This window comes from Ornithodoros turicata, chromosome 6 (genome assembly GCF_037126465.1).
Source record: "Ornithodoros turicata isolate Travis chromosome 6, ASM3712646v1, whole genome shotgun sequence".
Lineage (NCBI taxonomy): Eukaryota > Metazoa > Arthropoda > Arachnida > Ixodida > Argasidae > Ornithodoros > Ornithodoros turicata.
Genome location: NC_088206.1, coordinates 51,069,041 through 51,095,156, shown reverse-complemented (window position 1 = coordinate 51,095,156; position 26,116 = coordinate 51,069,041). Strand labels below are relative to the sequence as shown.

At 45.3% G+C, this 26,116-nt stretch overlaps 1 protein-coding gene across 1 annotated transcript in view; it reads right to left on the bottom strand.

Annotated features, from left to right (window-relative positions):
• LOC135396678 (protein unc-79 homolog) overlaps nt 1–26,116 on the bottom strand; it is a 206,547-nt gene that overhangs the window by 10,808 nt on the left and 169,623 nt on the right. The window contains exons 43-53 of the mRNA XM_064627777.1: nt 25,446–25,531; nt 25,238–25,380; nt 23,944–24,076; nt 22,696–22,806; nt 16,452–16,556; nt 16,247–16,330; nt 4,464–4,553; nt 1,668–1,843; nt 1,367–1,556; nt 1,247–1,297; nt 554–694 (exon numbers count right to left, since the gene is read on the bottom strand). Coding sequence (XP_064483847.1) covers nt 554–694; nt 1,247–1,297; nt 1,367–1,556; nt 1,668–1,843; nt 4,464–4,553; nt 16,247–16,330; nt 16,452–16,556; nt 22,696–22,806; nt 23,944–24,076; nt 25,238–25,380; nt 25,446–25,531 — 1,310 coding nt within the window. The remainder of the gene's footprint in view (nt 1–553; nt 695–1,246; nt 1,298–1,366; nt 1,557–1,667; nt 1,844–4,463; nt 4,554–16,246; nt 16,331–16,451; nt 16,557–22,695; nt 22,807–23,943; nt 24,077–25,237; nt 25,381–25,445; nt 25,532–26,116) is intronic.

The following is a 26,116-nucleotide window of genomic DNA, read 5'->3' as shown; positions in this document are numbered from 1 at the left end:
TAGTTCGTGACAGCAGGCTGCCCTGTGCTCGCTTCAGTTTAGTGAACTTTCACTTAAGTGAACTCTCCCTTGATATCCCTTGAAGTTTTCAAGTGACGTTTCACTGTATCGTGAAAGACAAATTTGTGTGGCCATGAAGAAAAGTGTTCATGAGTAATCCATTTGCTCCGCATAGCAAATTCTGAAGTCTGAAATGTGCGAGCATGGTTCCTTTACACAGTAGCCGCTGCAGACAGTGGGTGACCTTCGCACTGTTCATGCACTAGAGACACCGGCCAGAGATACATATCCCTAGATGAGGTCGATTACTTTTTGATGAGAATAGGGCCCCTGGTCTCTTCCTTTACTAAATGTGGCTCAAAGTGGAAGCAGAAATAGAAGCAAACCTGAGAATGGCCCTCCTGCAGGCATTCAGGGGAGACAGATCAAGAAAGTGATGAAGCACTAACCACAGGGCTTAGGCAAAAGGTCACATAATGCATGGCAGTCACCACATTAGCAAGAGATGCAGCATAGAATAAAGTTGCAGTGAAATGCAATCCCATATTATTACCACTTTAGAATGACAGACCAGCTGTAGAATGCCTGGTGTGACCTTGATCCAGAAATCTGTCAGTGTCAATGTGCACAGCTGATTTTGTTCACTACCAGGAGGGTTCAGTGAGACCATGTGTTCACAGTACATGGTCCACAACTGAAAGAAAAAGCACCACAAAGCAAAACATTAGGGGGAAAAATTTTCAATTGCCTGGTCAAAATTTTGGGAATGTTAGAAGGGGGAACTTCAAAACCACAAGGAATCGACTTTTGCAATACAGACTCTTAGAATCACTGACTCTCTATTGCTGCTCTTTTGACCTGAAATCGAAATGAAACGAATGCTGATGTTGTTTTATGCTGTGCAACCACAAATGGAAGTGCTTAAGATGCGTAATTGGTGGTAATCTAGTAAAATGTTAAAATCTAGCAAACAAATCGTAAGCAGACACACGTTGCTGTGAATTTTATCAGACTGATTTTATCGGATTCTTCTCATTGTGTCGCATATAGAAATTGACAATCTGCTCTAGTTACCCCTCAAAAGCTGGAACTGTGTGTGACAACAAGTATTTGACAACTCTAGTATATATTTTAAGTACTAAAATGTCAAGTACATGATGCCAATTTTTGGTCCAAATATTGAAAATTTCGAATATTTGCACATCAAATAAAAGGTGACAAAAGACAGTAGCAACTGTTACCATACCTGACAAAGTATGAATGCATGAAACAGAGAAGACATGTGCAGGACCGATGCCTGGAAAGTGTTCATAAGAATTTGTATGTCAACATTTACTATCCATATTGGCCTGTATTGGTATTGTACCTTTGATTGCTCAGCAAAGCCAGCAAGAATGACTTGTATGTGGTCTACGACGTGTCCATTTGCTTCCAAAGGAATTGGTTGGCAAACTAAGTTTGCAGAATTGCCAAGAAGGGCACTGTGCATCAGAGCTCCCACGAGCAACCAGGAGAGCAGTCGGATGTGAGCCACACAGTCAATGAATTCTTTTGGGCTGTAGAATATTGTTGCTCAAATTTTTCACCACAAAAATTAGGCAACTTTTTCATTTTGCTAATAAAGTCGCAAAGCTAGGTCATATATTTCTAAAACACATGTTCCTCACCCCTGTTGCATAGAAGAGGGCGGATGGTACAACCATGGGAGATACTTCCCAATAGCCCTGTTGTCACGCCCGTTCCCTTTAGTGATCTCCAGTGCCAGGTATTGAGCAATGCCCGCTTTCACTTGGCCTCCCAGCGTCTCCTCATTCAGGCGACTTGCTGTGCCGTGGAAGTTGCTCTAAATGAAGGTGGGACGACATGTAGTACAACAACGGTGTTAATTTAGCTGTTAGCAGGAACAGAATCAAATAAATCAAATCAATAAATCAAAACAAACCAAGCCAACTAGCAGTAAAGATCTTGGAAGCATGATCCAAAACACAGAAAAGACATGTGACTTCCGTGTTTATTGAGCATCAGTGATATAATGTGTCTGTGTTTTTATAATTAGATAACATCACATTGGGCAGGATAGCACAGTGGTACCAGCAGGGTGTCGAACTGCAGAAAATACAGGTTTGGTTCGGGCTCGGGTTCGCATTGCTTGGATTTCGTTCTGGTTCAGTTCTGGTTCAATGCTTCCATTTTATACCTCACATAAAACCGCTTTTATCAGGAAGTGCATGGCTAATAGCTTACTGCTGTTGACTTGTGACTTTCATCTTTCATCGTTCATTTCTTAGGCAATTTGAGGCTTTGTGTGTGTTTGTCCTTTCTATGTTGTTCCAGCCTCAGAACATCAGTTCTCTCTTGTTCAATAGTTGCCGCTTGCGTCGACCCCGTCGTATGAATGTGTGTATGAGTGAGCAAAAATGTAAGAGTGAAAGGAGAATGAGTGAGTGAGAGTGGCTGGTCTGTCCCTTCAGATAACGCACCCTTGGAAGTCGCTGAGAAGGTGTGTTAGCTTAGCCAGCGCCTCCTCTATTACTCAATGCCTCTCCATTTGGTCAGAGGTGCCGTACTGCGCATGCATATTAGTTCACGTTCTCTCGTTTGACGGCGCCACTACCTTACACCCAGGTCTGACGCGCGCTGACGTCACCTGCCGCACATGTTCGTGTTTTGATGCTTTCTTTGTAATCACTCGCAAGGAAGTGCTTGCTGCACACAACAGAACAGTTGGAAGTAGTGTTCGGCTCCCAATGTTTCCTTGCTATCACTTTCTACCACTTCTTTCGTAACGCGAGATCCGCAGGCACCTCATGAAACGATACCCCTTGCTCCTTTTTCTTGGTCCCAGAAGTAAAAAAATGGCAGAAGGCAGTACGCAGTACCGCATTTTTCGAAACGTTCGAAACCGCGCTTATCGAAATCAGACAAGAGCGCATAGCAGACAACAAGGTGTATAGGGAAGTGGCGCCCTCTACGTGCCCTCCACGGGAAAGGGAAGCGACTCGGCGCATCTGCAAATGGACAGGCATTGAGTAATAGAGGAGGCACTGACTGAGCTCAATTGGTAGAGCCCTGGACCGGTAATCCAGAAGATGTGGGTTCGTATCCTACAGCTGGCTAACCTTTTCAGTGACTTTCATCTTTCATCGTTCATTTTTTAGGCAATTTGAGGCTCTATATGTGTTTGTCTTTTCTATGTTGTTCCAGCCTCAGAACATCAGTTCTCTCTTGTTACTGCTGTTGTCTGCATTGATGCTTTTTGTGGCCTGGTAACTCCCTTTAGCGAGAGGAAGGAGAAATGGATGAGCACTTGCAAATAGTGTAGACTCTGTTGAAGCGGTGTAGTTTAGATAAGATATAGATTAGGAAGAAGAAAAAAGGGGGATAAAGGTTAGAAGTCCTGTTACTCTCTGTTCCCAAAAGCACTTTTTTCACAGGTACAGTGCCAGCAAAATACACTTAAGAAAGCGAAATAAGATGGACAGCATTCTACATAGACGACAGTACTGAGCCAGCACACTGCATTCGCAATGTGAATTGATCTGAAACCATACTGAAGCATGTTGAAGCACCAGTAAAGAGGAGTACATTTATTTTTCAAACCACCACCAATCATACAGGCACCGTTCTGTGTATGCTCCTCCACTTGTCATGTTTCTGACTTGTTTACTTTTTACTGTTCACGTGTAAAGGGAAATGTTGAGTGCTTGCTTAATCAGAGATTCTTCCTATAGAGCTACAGAACTGGCCTACTCCATTCCTGCTTCATTTGGTGGACGATGGCAGGTCACTCACCTTTCAGAAAATACAGCAGTTGCTAGCAGAGATGGCCGCGACGTGTGCGCGGAAACTTAGCGTTTGACAAGCGTCCGCGTGGCGCCTCCTCTAAGAAGAGCAGACGCCGTAGCGCGTGCATGGGGCACAAGCACCTGGCCATGGCACTTACTGGACAACTGCGCTTCGATGTGTTAAAGAAGTGTGTTCGGAAGTGTGGAAGTGTGTTCGGAAACGAAAGCAACAATGGTGGAAACCGAAACTGAAACAGAAACAAATAAGGGCCAGTAAGGAAGGTGGTAACGGAAACGAAAAAGATTCCATTACCTTTCCCTGCCGGTTACAGCTATTATTTTTTCCGGTTCTGCTCCAGTTTGGGTTCAACACTGTCATGAAAATTTCGGTTCGGGATCGGTTCCGGCAAAAATAACAGTTTGGGTTCAGTTCGACACCCTGGGTACCAGTCGATATATTAATGCCCAAGTTTAAATCTACAACGTGTTTGGACATGAACGTGGTATAGCAGATATTACACTATGTTGGTATGTTTCAAAGGTGCTACATAAAATGCTACATTTGTCCACACCTAAATGGACAAGAACATGTGAAACTTACCATGCTACAAACGATATCCAGAAATAAATAGTAACGTTAATACTGTTAGCATTTCTCTAGAATTTTGTTGCACTTACCTTAATCCTTATGAGGGCATGTACGTCAGCTACAAATTCCAGTGCTTCATTGAGGTTTTGCCGCATGCTATCGCTTGCACATGTATTGTACTGCAAAATGTACGCAGCAACAGTTCATGGTTAACACAATTGCAATATGAGATGACAACATAGAGTACCACAGGGGAAGAGTATAGAGTTCAAGGATATAACAGTTCACAAAAGAATATTATAATATTTTATAATTTACTGCAATACATGCAATTAATTACTGCTGTGTTTTATAGACAGACATAAAGACAAGATAAAGCACAGCTTATGCTACAGGTCAGGAGCTCTCAAACTTACTCCATACATTTGTTGGCATAGCGAGGTACCACCCCTCTCATGTACTAAAAATTACTTCATGAAACAATGAACAAAACTTACAGTTCTACACACATTCATACAATTATTTGCTAAATCCTCCCTGGAAACAATACACTTTGGACTCTTTTCACAAAGCATGAACCCATACTTAATGTGTTTTTCGCGGTATAAATTGTAAAACCTGCATATAACAACAGATCATGTTGCGATAAACCTCATGCAACGTTCATCTGTATATGTCTTAGATTATGAGTTAGCTATCAAAGACGTTACCGATTCTGCCATCAGAAAATTGGCGAGAACATAACGCATTTGGACAAAAGTTTTACTATCCACGTTCAAGCGCTTCTTTTTGCTTTGATGCCTTGAGGTACTTCGTAGCAGGTTGCGGCCTTTTACGTGCTGACAGCTCGATGAGCTTGAGCGCAATGTTGTCAATCTTAAGAAGTGTCAGAGGCAGTCTAAATGCACACATCACCCGGGAACATTGTGTAGTTCTGCTTGAGCCCGCGAATAACGATACTGCATATACGAGGGGTGTTCAAGTCAAACCGGGACTTTCTGTCTCCTGAGTGTACAACTGGCTCGCCCTACTTCTTTTTCGTCATTTTCACATGCGACAGGCCTCCGCGTTCACCACGTGGTGGTCGTAAGTTTGAGCAAAACAGAAGACACGTGCTGGACAATATGGCCGACAACGAGGTGAGCGCGCACATCGAACAGCGAATTGTCATGAAGTTTCTCGTTAATGAAGGCGTAAAGTCATCTGAAATTTCTTCTGTGAATTCAGGCTCAGTATGGCCACGATACACTTAGCCGCAGCAAAGCATTTGAGTGGTGCAAACGGTTCCGAGACGGCCGTACATCAGTGCAGGACGATCCCGGCCGGTGCGGCTGCAGATTGCAGGCTGCAGGGCGGCTGCACACTACAGCTGGAGATTACGTTGAAAAATAAAACTAATTTCTCGCCTGTAAGTTCATTTTACTTTTGTGAAAAATGAAAAGTCCCGGTTTGACTTGAACACCCCTCGTATAACCATTAAATTTGTGATAATCGTTGATATCTTCTTGTGCTGGTTATTCTGTCTTCTCTTTTCCAATTGCTTAGCATCAGCAGCCACACAGGAAACAAAGAGTGATTAGATTGTGCGTTTTAAATGGTGCACTTAATTGGCTGGATTTGGATTGTGGCTTAATTAGCTTACTTCGTGATAAGCCCAAGATTGTCCGTAGTACATTGCACATGCTTGTGCTTTAAGGAAGTTCAAATGCTTACTGGCAGAACCGTGAAGCATACTTTTTAAAGTGTTAAATCTTGCTACAGCATTTCATGTGCCCTTAAAATTTGTGAATTTTTCAATTTGCAAAATTAGCCAAAATTAAGGTCTAGCGAACAATGATGGTTTTACAGTATTACTCAATGTCTTGCTGCACAGTCAACCCCAATGGAAAAGTCTATATCCCCCCCATTATTTGACAATGCATAATTTGGTACAGTGCAATCCCATTAATTCAAAGTTGCTTAATTTGAACTTCCAGATAATCTGAACTGATGCTTGAGACCCTGCAAAACCATGTGTGTTTCGATGGGGGAAAATGCTCAGTAATTTGAACGTCATTGTCCTACCACGCCTGACTGTGCATCGGTTCAGAAGCACCCGACCATGCGCCGGCTGGTGCACTCCTAGCATGTGAGAGACACTCCTATTAAGTGTAAGTATAACTTATAACTTTCCATTTCTCATTTCTCCATTTCTCATAAAAGTGATACTTCTGCCAGAGGGAAGAGGAACAAGGAAACAAATCATCCATAATAGTGTGCATGATTGCGAACGGCACGGTACGATGCTGCTTACTTGGCGTCGGCAAAGCATGCAAACATCGCTGTTTTCTGAGGATCAACACTGTTCCTGTACGCAACCAACAAAAAGGCAGTGATTTGATATTTTCTCGAATAGGGTGCCATTATTCTTGTTTGTCGGATTTGCGATTGGGTTGGGCTAAAGGCTGCGATCCCACTCCTCCCCTGAAAATGAATATTTCCGTGACAAGATTCTGCTGCTCGTGTTTGCCCATTCTTAAAGAAACAGATATGATTAGAAAGCTGCTTTCCTTGGCTAGGCTTGTACATTCTCCATTTTCTGGTAGAGCCTATGGTAACTGTTTTATAAAGCCGGGAACATGACGATTTCCTCGAGAATTGCTGTTTTCTGTAGCAAAATTTGGCAGAAACGAATTAAGATATCACGGTTGCTATTTTTAAATCGTGTAGTTTCATCATGAGAAGGCAAGTACATTGCAATATTTTTGGTATACAATATTTATAATTCACACGTGCTTGTTTCGACTATGAAAAAACGCACTTCTGGTGCTCGTCATTTCATACTCTTTTAACGTCCGGCGAAGGGCAAGCTGTATCTTGGATACACACAATTATGTGCTTAGCAGATCCTGAAAATTGTAGCACGATAAGAACACTGAAAAGCAAGTTGAGACGCTTTCAAGATCACCTGTCAAAAACTAAACTGAGCGCCATCTACAGAGTCAGTTTGAAAGCGTTCATGGTAGCAACTCCAGAGGTTCCCAGGAGGTGGCGCTATATCAAACCGGAACCAGATCATATAACAAAGTGTGAGAGGGACACAGGGGCCTACATGCAGTGCAGGGACGCAAGAGGGCATGAAAGGCGCCGGCGCGGTAAAGAGAGGGATAGTCTGACGACAGGAGTGAGGGCGAGGGAAAGGACGAAGAGATAAGAGCGCGCTGGGAAAGAAGCGGAGAGGACGGACAGCAGGAGTTCGCGGTAACTATGTATTGTAACAACGGATTTAGCGTCGCCATTATTTAGTGTGCTTTCTGTTGTACCAAGAATAAGCGCACCAGCTACGGCGTCACAAGTGGGGGCTCTTCAAGTTGAACTGAACCCGTGACCATGACTGAAGACGGCTCAGCAATACCGGAGGACGTCACAGTCCCGCCGCTGCTCATACAGCAGCTACTATCAGCTACAAGTGGATCTGCCTTGGACAGAGAAAGAGTGGCGGCCCAGGTGCATCAGCTTTTACTAAATGCCACGTTGGAAACCAGCCCCGGAACAGACAAAACCGTGGAAGACGACCCGGAGAAGCAAGTGATGGCGCAGACTCCTAACCCTAACAACGTGGTCCGCAATGTCAGCACAGTCGACGACAGCATGACTCCGTTGACGATCAGGAGATGCCCAGTCCCGCTTCCAAAGTTTTATGGCTATGAAGACACGCAATCACCACAGACGTTTTTGGAAAGTTACATTGAATACTGTGACATCTGCGGAATCCCTGCACACAGTCGTTTGCAAATGCTGCCAGCGTCCTTGGAGGGGTCAGCAAAGAAATGGTGGAGGTTTACGAGCGGCTTTACGGCCTGGACTAAATTCGTGAACGAATTCGTACGAGAGTTCACAACCGTCGACCACAGAGACAGATTGAAAGCAGAGCTCGAACAACAGACGCAACATCCTGCTCAAAACCTGAAATAATTCATCCACATCACTCGGAGTTCTACGACCGGATAGGAGAAACTGTCCCAGACTCTGTGAAGGTAGCACGGGTACGACGCCAGATGCACCCCACTTTTCAAGATATCGCAGCCAGCATGCCATTTGCCAATCTTCGCAAAATGGCGGAAGCAGCCGGACAAATTATGGAGCACGCGTGGCACCGTCTCCGCTATGTACCGCCACCACCACGGACGAACCAGGTCGCAGCTGACTTGGCATTCGCCAACATGACGAACTTCCAAAATACCCCAACTGCGTCAGCCCTTGCCACCATACCCGACGCCACATATCCATCCGCGAGACCGCAGCAGGAATGGCCGCTCCATGTCACAGCCGTACACAGCGCGGCTCGCGTTCCGAGAGAACCATGGGTTCCAGACTGCCCTGAAACTGCGATGCTGATGCTGCGTGCAGAAGCATCTACCTGGAACCCACGATCATTGCCTGCATCACGTGACCAGCGCTGGCCAGCTGCCCCCCTGGTGGACGAATGCGAAAACGGGCCCAGAGCGGCTGCGCCACACGGAATACGTCACCCACCAGCGCCAGCTCGCCCCAGCCACAGGCACGTCTACGCCCGAGAGGAGCGTGAGATCGTCTGTCGCCGTTGCGGTGGCGTCTGCCATTTCGCGAGAGATTGCGCAACAAGCAGGACATATGACACTCATCGCTGCTTCACATGTAACCAGCCGGGCCATTTCCGCGCGAAGTGTCCAGGAAACGGTCCACCGGCGTAGCCGCCGTTCCACACGACAGCTACACCTCGTCGCTACAGGTACTGGCAACCACCGGAGGAAGAGAGCCCCTGCTTGAAGTCTTGATCGGAAGTAGGGTGTTCTATGCCCTTATGGACACTGGCGCAAGTGTGAGTCTGATGGGTGACAGTGCGTTCCTTGCGGCCAGGCAAACCGGAGCTCACGTCAGGGAAGAATGACGAACCCTGCGCCTGGCCAGGGGTTGGTCAGAAACTTCATAGTCGGTGCGATGCCGCATCAAGTGGCAAGGCGGCTCAAGGAAGGAACGATTTGTGCTTCTTCCCCAACTGTGTCATGACATTGTGCTGGGGCGGGATTTCCTGCAAGCGACAGGGATTAACTTGCATGTGAGGTTGGGTGGCTGGACACGAGACATGGACCCCCCTCATCACTTAACAAGATTTGACAAGCCTCCTCAGAGAAAGTCGCGGAAAACGGAGAGAACTGAATGTGCATTGCACAATGTGAAGTCGGTTGGTGAAAACAAAGTGGGTGCTGTAGAACTGGATGAAGATATGGGCAGCTGTTTGGAAGCACTCTTTGCGGGCGAGGAGCCCGGGGCACAAGTCGCTGTTGATTAAGACAACGGCCAAATGGACCACCGTAGCAACATTGCCAACAGCAACGAGCTTCAAGACCTTCTCAAAAGCTACAAGCACATCTTTACAACCCAGCCTGGATGTACACCTCTAATGGTCCACAAGATAGATATGGGCACAAACCCACCAGTCCGCTGCAAGCTGCGCCCCGTAAACGCGCAGAAAAGAGAGATCCTGGACCAATGTATCCAGGATCTGCTTGATCAGGACCTTATCGAGCCAACAACTAGTCCTTGGGCGAGTGCACCAGTTCTGGTGAAGAAAAAAACAGGTGGCTACCGACTTGCCATTGATTACAGAGTCCTAAACTCTAGGTCCAATATTCCAGTGTATCCCATGCCATGCACCGACTTGGTCCTAGCACAACTAGGGCATGCCAAATGGTTCACAAGCTTGGATCTAGCACAAGGGTTTTTCCAAGTTCCTGTCACTCCCGAGGATGTCGCCAAAACAGCCTTTTTGAGCCACAAGGGCATGTATCAGTTCAAGTGGATGCCCTTTGGAGTGGCGGGCGGTCCAGCCATCTTCCAAGCCCTTATAGATAGAGTTCTGGAAGGAATAAAGCATGATTTTGCCACAGCATTTTTGGATGACGTCCTCATTTCCTCTGACACTTTAGAGGACCACATGAAGCACATCGCAAAAGTTTTGCGTCGCATTGAGTCGGCAGGCTTTACCATCAACCCGGACAAAGTGCGCTTCTGTGAACAGAATCTCAAGTTCCTCCGACACATTATCTCCCCTGGGGTTTGCCGTCCCGACCCGGATAAAGTTCGAGCAGTAACAGAGTTTCCTTGCCCCAAGAATGTCAAGGAACTGCAGATGTTCCTTGGATTGGTAGGCTACTACCACAACTTTATCCCTTGGCTCTCAGACAAGGCAAAGCCATTGACGTCATTACTCAAGAAACAAGTTCGTTGGAACTGGGGCCCTGAACAACAGTCTGCTTTCGAGTCATTGAGGGATACCTTGGTCGGAGATGTGGCCCTTGCGCTCCCTGACCTCAACAGGCCATTCGTCATAGAGACCGATGCAAGTGGTACTGGCATCGCAGGAGTATTGTCACAAGAAGCGGATGGACAGCTCCGACCCTTGTCCTTCATCAGCAGAACCCTAAATGAGGCAGAGAGAAATTACACTGTACAGGAATGGGAAAGCCTTGCAGTTGTGTGGGCCGTTGATAAATTCAGACCGTACATTGAATTTACTAGGTTCGAAGTGCACTGTGAGCACGCGTCCCTGTCGTGGATGTTCAAAACGGAGCAGGCATCGGGCTGCGTTCGGCGGTGGGTGTTGAGACTGCAGGGATTCAACTGTACGACAAAAGAATCGCAGGGGTTGTGCTAACATACCAGTAGATGCTCTCAGCAGGTTTCCGGCTGCCACTCAGCAGGCCACACCACAGACCCTAGCAAAAGAATGGTTCCCAATAGAAATGGAAGAACCGATGCAAACTCTGTGCTTTGATGTCGCGGCTGCGACTGACCCAGTCAACACCACCCCCTTGGCCGGCCCTGCAAGGTTGGTAGCTGAGCAGCACAAGGACCCCTTGCTGCAACAGCTGTTCCAATGCCTGGAAAGTGGCTTTCTCCCTGCTGACCCAAAGGAGCGCAAAAAGGTAGAGGATCTTGCAAGGGATAGCAAAATCGCATCAGATGGCACGTTGTTATACACTGTCGGCGAACGGAAAGTCACCTGGCTTCCTCAACATCTCAGAGACCTGGTGTTGAACCTGAAACATAATCATCCCCTTAGTAGACACGCTGGGTTTTTCAAGACGCTGAAACGGATATAAAGCCGGTTCACCTGGCTGGGCATCAGGTCCGATACATCGCGGTACGTGCGAGGATGCTAAAAATGCCAAACCTTCAAACCTCGCCACCAGAAGCCTGGTGGGTTCATGGACAGTTCATGGCGTACCCTTCCCAGGGTGTCGAACCGAAATGTTTTTCGTTCCGGTTTTCGTTCCGGTTTCATCATAAACGATTCGGTACCGGTTCAGCTCCGGAGCAAAAAAAATAACGGGTCATACCGGTTTTTAACCGGTTCCGCTTCTGCTGGGAATATTCAGCCCCACAAAAAAAAATCGATGTTACAAGATGTAAACCCGTTTATTCCGCATACATGGTATTTAATATTAATAGACAGCTGTGAAATTGGTAGCTCCTGGTTCGTGTAGGTTACTGTCTGCTCAAATGGGCTTTCTCCTATCTTGAAGCGCATGCTACAAACGGACTTGTTTGTCGTGATATCATACGTAAAGTACTTTCTTGCTGGGTTGGAGCGATCGCGTCCCACCTGAATGTCTGTTGCTACTGTCTAGCCAGCAAGCACCACCGCACGAGTACGACGCAAATCGAGGAACACCTTCACTCACAAATGCGCTCGACGGCTCCGTTTTATTTTCTTCGTGTCCTGTCCACAAAAGAGTTGCCACTTCGTACGGCCTTGCTCTCGCGTATACGTAAATCTATTTTACTTAGCTGCTCTCAAACAAGGGACGCGTTGCGCGACATTACCGATAAAGAAGCCGGTATGCAGCCCCCTTAGGTCGCTGTTTAGTTGAGGAGAGTTTGGGGGATCAAATTAAAACGAACACTACGGCACATTGCTAGAGAGTCACATGTACCTCTAAGTCTGTGTGCATGCGCGAACAATAAACCATTACAAAGGGAGCCTAAGGGTCATAGTATACCGACATACATTCCACCGTAACCGTAACCCTCGTATAGTATCCATAACATGACTTCAGAGCACACGACGTCTGTTTCATTCGCCTACTCCTAGTCCAAAACCGGCGAAGTTTTTTCTTGCACCGAAAACCGTTAAATACATTTTTCGGTTTCCCTCTTGAGCGAAAAAAACGTATACGGTTTTGATTTCGTTCCGGTTCGCACCAAAATAGCGTTTTTTTTCGGTTTTCGGTTCCGGTTTTCAGTTCGCTCCGACACCCTGACCCTTCAAATGCAGGAGTTGAGCGTTGACCTCATTGGCCCGCTGCCCGCAACAAGCATGCCCTGGTCGTGCTAGACAAGTTCACCAAGTTCATTGAGCTCTTCCCGATTCGTTCCCCGACATCTACAGCCATCACTGAGAAGATGGTGGAAGTTTTCTGCAGACACGGGGTGCCACATTCAATCTCAAGCGACAACGGTGCACCTTTTGTCAGCAGGATATGGAGAGATGTCCTTAAACACTGGGGCATTAAAGAACGACACGCTGTCCCGTACCGGCCTGCTGGACAAACTGTGGAGCGCTACAATGCGACCGTCAAGCAGTGCATCATGAACCACTGCTCTTCTCACCGCGACTGGGACAAAAGACTGCCAGAAGTGGCATTCGCCATGCGCACTGCAGGAAGTGTTGTCACTGGATATACGCCAGCATTTTTGTGTTATGGCCGTGAACTGCGCACACCTTGGGCCGGTGGACAAGAGAGTACTAATACAGAGATGCCCCCATCTGCACCTCACTCCTTGGCTGCTGAGCTCGACCGTTACCTCCGTGATGCCTTGGATCTGGCAAAGGAGCACCAGGAACTGGCGAGGTCCACTCAGGAGAAATATTATAACCGTGGATGCAGGTCATCATCCTTCCGGACAGGAGAACCGGTGCTAAGGAATGTGCATCCTCTGAGCAAGGCCAGCACAGGATTCACAGCAAAGTTGGCTACTCGGAGAACAGGACCGTTTCTTGTCACGGGACAATGCGGACAAAACACCTAAAGAGAGGGATACTCTGACGACAGGGGTGAGGGCGAGGGAAAGGACAAAGAGCTATAAGAGCTTGCCGGAAAATAAGTGGAGAGGACGGACAACGGGAGTTGGCGGGAACTATGTATTGTAACGACGGAGTTAGCGTCGCCATTATTTAGTGTGCTTTCTGTTGTACCAAGAATAAACGCACCGGCTACGGCGTCACAAGTGTCGCTGGGCTCATAGTGCGCTTTTGCTGGCATGTCGCCGTTCTGTAATGGCTATCTGTGTTCGTTTTGATTGTGTACATTCACGTTGAGAACCTGATATTGGAAATTTTCTTGTGAACGTCAGTCACAAATAAATAGTATTTCACTTGTGGTAGTTGTTGTAAATAGTATTTAATTTGTCATAGTGTTGAAAATTGTGTTTCATTTGTGGTTGTTGTTGTAAGTAGTATTTCATGTATCGTATTACTATAAGTAGTAATCCCACATCATAGTGTTGTAAATAGTAATTAATTTGCCGTAGTGTTGTACATACTAGTGATAGGGTTGCCACCAGGCCGGTATTATACCGGCACGGCCGGTTATTTGCTCGCTCTGCCGGTAGGAAGGTGATACCGGCAGTCTTTCGCCGGTATTTGTGACTCAAGACCTTTCATATGGGCTTTTGCGGGGTTTTCCCTTCAACATTCCACTACAGCTTCAATAAATCTGGAGCATAGCCCCAACTCCGCAGTCACCAGTTCCTTCCTTAGTTATTCATTATTATTATTACACACAGGAACATATGTTTCCTCGTATTATCTTGGGCTCTCTCTCTATCTCTCTGTTTTCTGTGTGTGCTCTTCCAGCCCTCACCCGCGAGCCTTTCCCCTTTTCCCTCTATTCCACCTCCTCTCCCTCAGCCGGTATTTTTCACTACAAAAGGTGGCAACCCTAACTAGTGATGCTTGTGAATAATAGTGTATGTACACATTTTTCTATGTAGCATCGTGAACAGTGTTGCCCGTAAATATATTCACTGATGACTTCCAGTTCTTGTGAACTTATTTGTGGTTCGTACACCTACAGAAACGAAACACTGATACTCCATATTTACTTTTCTATTTTCGTCCATCGAAGTTTCGTGTCAGTGAGTTGAGAGGAAGCACTTTCCCGCAGATACTGTAACTTTTTTTTTTTTCTATTAATTTTCTGAGGTCATTTCAGTAAACATACGGTGTGCAGGAGATTTGTCGGAGAATTACTTCTGCTGCGAGCAGTTAACTCTTTAGTTTGTGATTGGCATTTGTTCTCAGTCACGCGAAACACTGATTCTTTTCTTCGGTACTTCTCAGTATTCGCGTATCCATACGGCATGATTCTATACTGTATTCATTCACAGATTACAAATTCCCTCATTGGTTGGACCTCGACAGCAAAGGCCTGGCTAAGAACGTATTATATTTCATAACTTCCATTAACGTTCATAACATATTTCGTTTATTATATTATATATCGTTATATTACACTATGTGTATTGTTGCAAGTATATCAGTTCATACGCACATAGCTACACATCTCGCCTGAACATGTGTGCGCATGCTGTTGTAGCTTCCACACATTTTAGTGCAATAATAGAGGTTACTGCAGTAAAGTAATGCATCAGCAGGTTAGCCCTTTTCAGCAGAGACAGAAAAATGTGTGTGTGTGCTAATGAAGCAAGCAATTGACCTGATTCAGAACTTCAATGATGAGCAATTGTTGAGTGACCATGTACGCACCTGTGGCCGGCCAATCGTTTTGCACTTTCTTTTTTATGAAACAAGTCTGCACGACATAAATACAGTGTTTCAGCAACCATGTCATTTTTTGACGTGAATAAAATTCGTATAAATTTCTAACCACACGGAATGGGCTTTTGTAGCTTTGGGACTTTCCCGTGAAACGGTTCATCTTGTTGGCGCAACTCCTGGTAACCTTGATGGAGGTCGAGCTCTCTGGAAGGTAGTTCTGCACACATTGTCCAGCTGAGTTTAATGGCTTTCCAAGCCTTTGTCATGTTTGAGAAAATGAAAAATAAAAACAGAGACAGACACTGGGGGTAAAATGTGGGACAGGGGCTCTTAGACAGTATCCTGACTTATTGTGACTCAAAGCAAGGTATAAAGAAAATGTGGTGGGATAGCCAAATATATATGCCAACATTTATACACACCAGTGCAGGGACCTTGCATTTAGCTGTGCTTTACCTCCATCAAAGGCGCAATGAAGCCTAAGTCCCTGGGCTATTACATCTGTTGAGTATAGTTCGCTCGCGACACTGGAAACGGCAAGTCATTTTCTTCCCCAATTACTTTTCTAAAATACCTTGAAAAAAACGCTTTTCCAGCAAATTTTCTGAAAATTTTGCATCTTTACATTTACACGTACGTATTTGCAATGTGGCCTCTGAGACGTAACATTATTCAGGCAGCCAACGTTAGCTGTCGTTTATGAAATTATTTTCATTAATTAATCGTTCGGTTAATTAAATTATAAAGTTGTAGAGCCAATGAGAGGCCTCGTGAGCTTGGAAAGTAGTCCCGTCGATGTGCGCCTTTTCTTCCTACAAGCATCTTGCGCACAAAAATATGTTCCTTTGCTCGGATATAGTTAGAGGTTGTTTAGAGCAGATGACAAGTAAACCCGTGCCATTTGACTCGGTGCGCAGCCCGAGGTGCAAACATTACTGCAGCAATAGCATCCTTTAATTTTGCGGAAAAACAGCTTTTGCAAAATTCGCAAAAATTTAGTCCTTGTGAAAGTTGGTACTTATACTGTACATTATGTGATCATAGAAGCATGAAGTCAAGGAAACTCACTGCATTTTGAAGGTCCTGTGGGAATGGAATGTCCTCAATGATGACATTTGGGCAAAGGAGTCCTCCTGCATCTTGGAGCACAAACTGTTGGAATGTAAGAGCTGATAAGAAGTTCTGTTCTCTACTAACTTGTGAAGGTACAGAGCACATTACTGCTAGATGCCAGGCACAATAATAAACTCCACTGTTGTGAGAAGGGACTCACCTGCACTAGTACTAGGAGATTCTCATCAGGTATAACAGACTTGAACTTAAGGGCCTGTACCAGCTCAAAAACAACAGTTCTGGTGAACACCATCTTGTCTCTCTCCTGTGCTCCATGAAAAACAAGATCATGTTGTTCTGAATGATATTTGCCAACATATCATTACACAGCATACCACAAACATGAAAGAGAACGTAAGGCTTTAAGACTTCTTCTAAAAACGGCCTCCAATTCTTGCAAAGGTAGAAGATGTACATATGGTATGCTTTCTGAGATTACAGGAAACTAAAGATCTTGCAGTACTGTTCAGCATCAGTTGGGGTAACTTACTGGCCAAATTAAAGCACATGAAAGTGTGTTTAAAACACTGATTTCTATTTCTGTTTCACTCACATGTGTACATGAGCATGTACACTGCTCATACATTTACATCGTGTAGAGCATGCTTGGCACTCTCTTTCTCAGCACCTCTGGTAAACAGTCACACTAAGTAGGCATGGAACATTGTCTATTTCACTCAAGTGATGCCACATTTACACACTTATTTAGCTCGTACAAAAAGATGCCAGATTAATGTTCCCACACCCATAATGTACTGTACATTACGGATCTACATCATGTACATAATTGTGATGCCACAGCACTTTATGATATGCCAAAATTTCTTTTAAACTTCTCACGTTTCAGAACCCATAACTGTTTTCCTTTTTCGACTTTGCTACTACAGCACTGCATGGGATTACCCATAATCCACAGTCCTACATGTCCAGTAGGCCAGGTCAAATAAAGCGGCTTTTATTTGGCCTGTGTTTTATTTGGCCGACTCAACACTGTGGGCTTGGACCAAGTCTGGGACTGGACCAGGCTCAGGCATCAAATACACCACTGTAAGTTAGATCTAGCCTGGCTGCTGAAACAGAGCATGTTTCGATGAAGTGCATCTGGACCTCTTTCAAGAAGAAAAAATAATAATGCTCAAGAAAAAAATCACTGACCATTTACAATGTGAATGACAGGGAGAGCTGTTGTGGGGGATCATGTCCATTTGCTGCTGCTATCCCTGTCAACTCCGCAGAGTTTTTTTTTTTTATTGCAAAAATTGCACAGCGACCCACTCTGTCATTCACGTTACGTTTCGTGTGAATGCTCCGTGATTTTCGGCTGCCGGGTATGTATTTGCTTTCGCTCGCAATCAAGATGACGTCTGTGCTCACATTGCTCTGAGGGGCTTCAGACTGTGTGAGGTTTCCCCATGTCGAGAAGCATAGACTTTTATATACCATATGCAGTCACGTGATCGAGTTCACAGTGCCACCTTCCATGCTTCAACGCCCTGCTGAACTGCAGATGCTGAACTGCTGAACTGCACACTCAACTCGGTGCCGGACACAGAGTTGAGTTTGCTGCGGAAAGTACCACTAAAATCTACTGCTTTAATAAATGACCTGAGCCCCGGAGGATATATCGATGGGCAAGTGAGAACAGTGTCACGCTAGGCCTGCAAGTCGATTAGTTCATCAGTTAAATAATACCACTTAATCGGTTAAAATTCCTAAGGCGGTGCACAGTCCTAACGAATATTGTTGCAGTAGCTGTTGCATGCTTTTACCATAAACCACACATGTATGGTACACATGTGTCGTTAAAACTGCCATGGTGTTTATTAAGCAGGTTTACAGTTTACCACCATGAGCAGTGCCGGTCCAGGGCCCAGCCTTAGAGTTGACAGGCGAGGATGGGCCATGTAGCCCAAAAACACTTAGGACCTGCCCAGTCCGGGTAGCCTCGGAACATTTCTGGCTCAGGCCGGGTCACTAAATCAAGGGAAGGCTGGGCAAGGGCCCAAGAATACAGCCTGTGCAGTGGTTTGCCACTGCTGTGGCATGTGCAGGGATGTGATTGACCGAAGTCGTTTTGGAGCACCTTTTGGAGCAGCCAAAATTGCGTTTGGGAGCAGCGAAACTAGCTTTTGGAGCAGGCGCGAGGTAACCGCATTAAAGTATAACTACTGCATGCCAGTGTGGTGCTTGGACCTCAGCTGTGCGGATAAGAATAACTTACTACATCCAGCTCTAAAAAGTTCCTATTGGGTCCCATTTTTATTGCAGTTCTAAGTTGGCTCACAACTAATTCTCCCAAAAAGAAAATGCAGGGAAACCATCCACTTGACTACAAAGTAACTAGCTTTGGAAACTACACAAGATGATAAATATATTAAGTACATTGACATGCTTTGGCTGCAGCTCACTTTGACTAAAGGTGTATGCGCCCTGGAATATCTGCAAAAGTAAGCAAGTCCAGCAGGTAAGCAGGTGATTACAAATGCACACTTTTCTTCTCCTTTGATCAGTACCAGTTTCTCCAATGCAACGGCTAGCCTCGCTTTGCCTTGTGTCAGTAAGGTCTGGCCACTTTCAATATCCTCAAAGTTCTTTGACTTCACGCCATGTTCAATGAGCAACTCAGCATTGGTTAGCAATTTTTTAGCACAGAGCACCTCATTCTGCAGGTCATCCTGCTCATCACTCCTTGGCCCTGCCTGGGCAATGTCAGCACGTAGTAGTTTTTTCGCCAGATCCTCTTCTGTTGCAACACGCTCCCGGTACACCTTGCACGAGCCCCTCACTGCCTTAATGACTGCAGGTGTGACTTTAAAACGGCTGGGGTCACCTCCAAACCTCTTAGCATATGACACAATGTGCTGTATACCGTTCACACTCTGAACTGTCAGCCGTGCCCTCTCCTGAAGAATATGACGGTTCTCGCTGAATCCTCTCTCAAGATCTGCGTTGCCGTGGGGGATGCACAGCAAGGCTTTTACAAGCCTGCACAACAGAGGAAATTTGGTTGAGCTGTCAGCCCTCTTCAGTGCAAAGATGTTGCTCCAGTATTCATCAAGCCTTGCAGACGATTGTGCTTTGATGGGTTCAAGTTGAAACAACGTGTATTCATCCATCAGGGACGATACATCAGGAGGCTGAATCTTGTAGGAGACGCGTTGCTAGGGTCCTAAAGTCACGGGATGAGCTCTCCTTTTCCCTAGACGATGGGTGGAGACAGCATAAGTTTCGTAGCACAGCACTGTCAAAAGGTAGTCGTGTCAGGAAGTACGTAGTGCACTTGATGTAGAAGCTTCTTGCGCCCAACCTGAATGCTTTTTTCTCTGCTGGGCCCCATGATGATATAGCTGCCTCTGTGTCCTCCCCAACCTCAACCTTTGCCTTCCAATTTACAGCTGACTGAGGTTGCAGCGAGGGCAGCTCACTGCCCTTCCTACAGCGATATGATTCAGATTTCATGATTCGCCCACAAAGTTTTCGAACAAGAGCCACCATCTCGTCGTACAGCAGATGAACTAAGGCTTCAGCGTGTTGAAACAAAGTCAGAAATTCTGTGAAAATGTCTGCAACATTCCTGACAAAAAGCAATTTTGGGTAGAAGTCCTTGTTCGAGAACACCTTCTGCAAGCGTTCACGCATCTGCCCTCCTGAACGACACTGACTTTCCGACATGACAACATTCTTCACTGCCGAGAACAGCTCAATCAGTCGACTCGCTGCAGGCCCCAGTGTAAGCCACCTCGAACTTAAGTGACGGAGGAAGACATTCTCAGGCAGCCCAAGCCCTTCCTGCTGTGCTTGCACTGCAGCGCTCTGCACAGCAGAATTCTTGAGGAAATAATATAGGTCCACCACTGCTGCCTCAACATCTGATCCAAAGGCGTCTAAGCCATGCCCAAATGCATTATGAACCTTATGAAGGCAACACTCGCCTACATGTAGCATATTTGGGTGCGTTTCCTTCATCTTTCGTTTCAAGCTTTTCATCACGTTAGGTCCGTCGCTGAAGAAGCAGATTAGGTTATTTTGCGGAAGGTCCTGAGTCGCCTTGGCGATTTCGTTGAGCACTATATCAGACATCGCGGAACCCAGCCGAAAGGACTCCAAATGTTCAACAACCACATCTTTCGTGACATCAGAATAAAACCTTGCAACAACATCTAGCTGTTGGCACCGCTGCTCCACTATGGGTGTTTCGTCCATGGCGATTGCGTAGAAGACAGATGATCTGTTGAGCTCTTCCACAACTAGCTTCTTAAAGTGAGGCCCGAGGCCATCAGACACAATGTACTGCGCCTTACTCCGTTTATACGAAAATTATCTGGCGATTTCCGAGTCCAGAAACATTAGCGGATAACGGGACGAGGCGGTATCGGCACAAGAGTACGGAATTCCTTTTTGCATCATTCCCAGCACGAAGAGAGTCTCCGCCTGCGCGACGCGATCACTCACAGATAGGGCCCCTCTGTTGCACGTGAAATCCAAGCCTTGCTGCACATTCTTCAGCTGTTTTAGTATTCCAGAGTCGTCCCGGTGCTGCTTGGCACATTCGACGTGTCGCTTGGAGCCTGCGTGGCGTTTGACGGCTGCAACGCAGTGTTGTCTGCAACTGATGCTCTGGTTGCACAAGATACAAAAACCGCTGTCGGGAGAACCCTGACGACACCACACTGATATTCGGCCACCATTTTCGTCGATTTCGTTGAGAACATCGGCATTGAACTTCGTGGAGCGACCTACGCAAGAAGGGACCCCACAGTTCAACTAAGTGCACACGAGGTGAACCATGCATTTCCTACTTCTTAACTTATGTTTCAGTTTGGAGAGTGACATTCTCAGAGGGTCGCTCGTACGCACAATACGGCGTTCATTGTGTTCGTTTCAAGAGACGCGCGCGCCGACGGTGTTTCACGTTTCACGCGCTCGCGGCGACCGGTGAGTCAGTGTCTTCGCCCTCACCCATCTCGCTCGAAAGCTCCAAACAGCGGGGGAGGGAAAGGGCAAGTCCCGACGCGTTCCACGTGCTTTTTCCCCGATGACGGAGGCGCGATTTTGGAAAGCAACGTAAACTCAACGTTTGGCGCAGGCTCGGCGCCGATTACTAAAATTTGGGTAAATTGTAGCAGGATGTAGCAGGGCTGGGCCAATGGCGCAGTTTGGCGCAATTGGCACAGCAATCACATCCCTGCATGTGTACTGCGAAAACAGCTTGCTGGGCATTTGTATAGGAGTTGTGCACAGACATAGTAACACCTATCAGAAGTAGTTGATTTTCATATGCTAGTTCTTTTGGGAATCGGCATTGCCCCAATATAAATATGTTCTGGGGAACACCAGAACTCATTTGTAATTGCATCATCTGCATTCCAGAAGCATTTCTTTTTCTGCATCAGACAACATCTTACCTAGCCATCTATCGTGCCATGCTCCGCTCCACAGCACTCATTACAATTCATAACTTCGCCAACCTTGAGCACCCGTCGCCACATGGTACTTACTTCCTAAAGTCAGATGTGTCTATGTCCAACAAGTTGCTCTCAGCAAGTTACTGTAGAAACTTTGTAATGTCATGTTCTCCAATATAAGTAGACCCTATATTTAGGTCAAATATATTATCACTTGGCACTTATCCAGCCCAGCCAGCTAATACCCCAAACGCACTGATGTGGTTCCACATCGTGCGTAGTCGGCATCGCCCTCAGGTGCGGACAAAGCAAGCTTCAGCAACAGAGATCAACAACAGGGACACCTGTCCCTGTTCGTGAACGTGATTATGCACTTCAAGGAGGGTTGGCGCAGGTGCAGCGGCTCCCTTTCTCCCTCACCTACTTGCTACTCGCCCTGCCGGTTCCAGGATGGCAATATGGCGCCAGCCCGCACGAAGAAAACAACATGGACAAACGCCGAAGTAGCTGAAATAGCATTTGGTGTAATATGAATTTGATTCAAGGAGGCATCCTGGACCAATGTTTCCCCTTAATTTCAAACTTCATTGGGCATTGTGCCAAGCTCTCGTCAGACGGCGTCAAATGAAAACCTGGATCACAAACGCGAAATACCGAAGGCATACACGTGTCCTGCGGGATGGCAGCGACCAGGATTGCGCTCCGATCCAGACTGCGTGCAGCAGTGCGTTTGGGGCATTACACTGCTCATGTAGATCACCCACAAGCTTCTGTCACTTACATTATTTTACTTCATGCTTACATTACTTGCTACACTTACACACTCAATATCCTACCCCTTTGCTGTCAGAATTGTAAAAAGGTTGTCAGTCAGCCTAACGTTATTTCGAAGATATCTATCCAACATTACTTCTAAGCTTACTACAATGACAAGCAAAAATAACACAGTGTTTCAGCATTTGCCAGTTGTGTGCAGTAACTTTGTTGACAACTACTTACCCTCGACATGTTTCTGTTGCATAGGTGACACAACTCCAGTAGTTGCTCGTATTGAACCAATGAGTGCTGGATGGCATAGCTCAGGATCTTTGAGAACGGATCTAGAATAGACTACAGCCCAACAAAAAGGTCAATAGGTACCATTGGAAACCCTAATACCAAGACAGCACAGTAATATTTTGTCTCTCTTCCGACACAGAATTAGATATGTGAAGCATAATGGTCCTTGGGAAGAACTCTCATGAAGAGGCTGTCTTTTCATGAACATTACTGATGCTGAATGGAACTCACATGAGTATCTATGGCCTTCTACACTATTAACCACTTGAGGCTGAGCAACAACAAAAAAGTGGATGTAAGTTAGAAGCACTCAGCCACAAAATGCCTCAATTGAAGCACTACAGTAATTTCCAACAGAAGAGCAGCACCTAGGAGCACTGTGTAATATTCTGTGTAATGTAAACTAGGAATACTACAGGAACAAGAAGGGGCAGTTGGTGCCAAATCATATCGATTGAAGTTGCAGCAAGGGATCACGGTTTCTAACCCTCTTGCCCATGTTCAATTGTTGCAACTTCAATTGATATATAGTAAGGAGCACCGTACAATTTTCCTATACCTATAAATTTCCAGCCATAAATATGATACAAACAATATATATTCATCAAACTGCAAAAAATGCTATCTTCTACTTAACATTTAGCTCATAAGGTATACCATTCTTAGATTGAACACAACTATACCACAATTTTGCAAACAAGATGATCGTCTTGTTTGCAGAAGTTTAAGTTGTAACCCAAGTGGATCCACTTGGGAATCCAGCTCAGATTTTTGTCTAAGGAAAGAGGCCACGATATCACATTTCCCAAAAAGCTTTGCAAAAGCATCCACGAAACTTTTGATGATGGCAACATTGAACTGGTGGACAAACTCAATGTTTTGCAGCTTACATTGCACAACCAAAAAGTGTCACAAATTACAGCTTATATGGACTCAAGGTCACGAAATAACAAAATAACAAAATCAAGATATAAAAGATATATTCCTTGCGGTATGTTTTGAAGCATATGTACAAGATATTAATAAGAAATTGCTCCCTTTGCAGAAAAATTAGCAACAGAAGTCAAACATTAGCTACAACTTTTACTGTTTTTCTGTTGCATCGCGCTTTGCAGACCCTCAGCTCTTCAACTAATTACCTAATCATTACTCATTACCTTGTACAAACAGCAGGTAGGAGAGGGTTACCTTGCATGTGTTGATGGTGGGTGCCTTGAGGACACACAGCATTAGCCTAAGAAGGGGACCCAGTGCATTGGCAGGGGGAATGTTGGCATTGTTTGCACTTGTGGCCCCCGGGGGCAGAGCCAGAAGCAGCTTTCTGCAAGATAAATATTTCTAAAACATGTGTTATTCTACTAGTGTTATCTAATTGACATTTCTTCATGTGCTCTAAACCTGGTGTGTACATATATGAATGACGAGTGAAGGTTCAGGGAGACATGTTCTCCTTGTTGCCATCACTCATGACTGTCCCTTTGCCACTATACTATGTGTATTAGATTTTTTGTGATGCTCCACAGATATGGCTCAGCACTTGTTGTATTATATGAATGTGTATGTGCATGGGTGAAGAGGTAGTGACCACATTCCTTTAAAACATGGAATGGCTTTCAACGAGGATTGTCTCCCATTCTGCTATCTCGTTTTTGCTCCAAATCCCCTAATTAAGGAGTTAACTAATGAATTTAGGTAATTAGACATCTTGCAGTTACAGACTTCTTCCAGAGGATGTCCACCTGGATGTATAACTCAACTGCAAAAATGACATTCATGCTGCTCTTATAGCTTTATAAAAAATGTGCGAAGGAGAGAAAAAAAAAAGCTCTGTATTATCTTTGTGTGTAAACCAAATTAAGTTCCTAGCTAATGTTAGATCAAGGAATTTATATTCATCCACTTTAGTTATAGTAGCAGTATGTTACAAATATACTCACTTTGCTGTGACACATATATTAAAAAAATTCTGTTCGCTTCTTTTTGCATAACTTTGTTGTGACGAAAGAGACATGGTACTTAAACTCAAAGGTAAGTACAATGTCCTATTAGTAATATTAAAGTTGTAGACAATCTAAGCTAAAATTTAGGCATTTGTTGTCCTGAACTGCTGGAACTGGGTTAAACAGAATACAGTCCTTGATGCTAGTCACACTCTCTTCACAACTGACTGCCACTACGTAAGAGTAGACAGTGTGTCAAGGAGAGTCAGTCAAGGAGAGTCAGTCAATGGAAAAGATAAGTCAAACCTTAGGAGTCCTTTTTTTAGGCTAATATGATCTGTTGCTTTAGGTTACATCTCCTGTTGAGGAACAATGTTCTGAGTGGCACGACCCTTTTTTGTGGGACCCCTTTGTATGTGATTGCATGTTTTCTGTCTTGCTTGTACCCTATTCTTAGCACTATAATCATGAATAATCGTTACAAACTCACTTGTGTCCTTCATCTGTAAGCGAGGCGACATACATGTGTGAATGGCACATACCTAAGCAGAGCATCTAGCTGCGGCAAGAAAGCGGTCCAGAGAAGGGCATTGCCCTCGGGGGAAAGCCCCTCCAGGTAAGTGGCCACATTGCCCAGCATGTGCAGGAGCAAATCTCCAGCTATGTGCTTGCGCTCGTTGAGCTCCTGAATTTAAAAAATAAAAATATACACCTACATCGTTGGAGTGGATTGTGTGTAATAAGCCTGACCTCAAAGAGTATCATGAGTGGCTGCATTTGATTGAGCTCTGCAAAATCCGCCAATGCAGTTGCCATCACCTTGAAGAAGTCCTCGTCTACAGCAGGCAAATTGGAAATTTTGCATTGCAACATGAACAGTACTACAGAAATGAACACCAGACGGCGTAGACATGGTGCAGCAAATAAGGCTAGGGACAAACACAGAGAGAGACTAACACGACAACTGTGTTTGTCCCTAGTCTTATTTGCTGCACCATTACACAGTCATGTTACCAACTACCCCACATATCTACAGTGCTACGAACACCAGACATTGTGCTTGAAGTCAACTCCTTTCAGCCCTTGTCAACATATATGAGACGATGTTATAATAAAGCAGCAGAGCACCTGTGAGAGCTAGTCGGTGTCTCTCTGCTTGCTATGCTAACACAATTTTCCTGTTGCTTGACATTTTAAAGCTGTAGTGCTAAGTTGTAGTATGGTAGACTTCAATTAACTCAATCCTGACAGTGCCCAAAAAATTAGGCCAAGTTATCTAAGTATCCAAGTTGTATCCAAGTCGATGTCCAAATTAAAGAAATCTAGGAAAACGGTCCAAAACAGGTCGCTTTTGTTTGTCAAAATATTTCACGCCAAATTACTGTGTAACGCGGTTACCTACGCTTACCTTAGGTTACCTA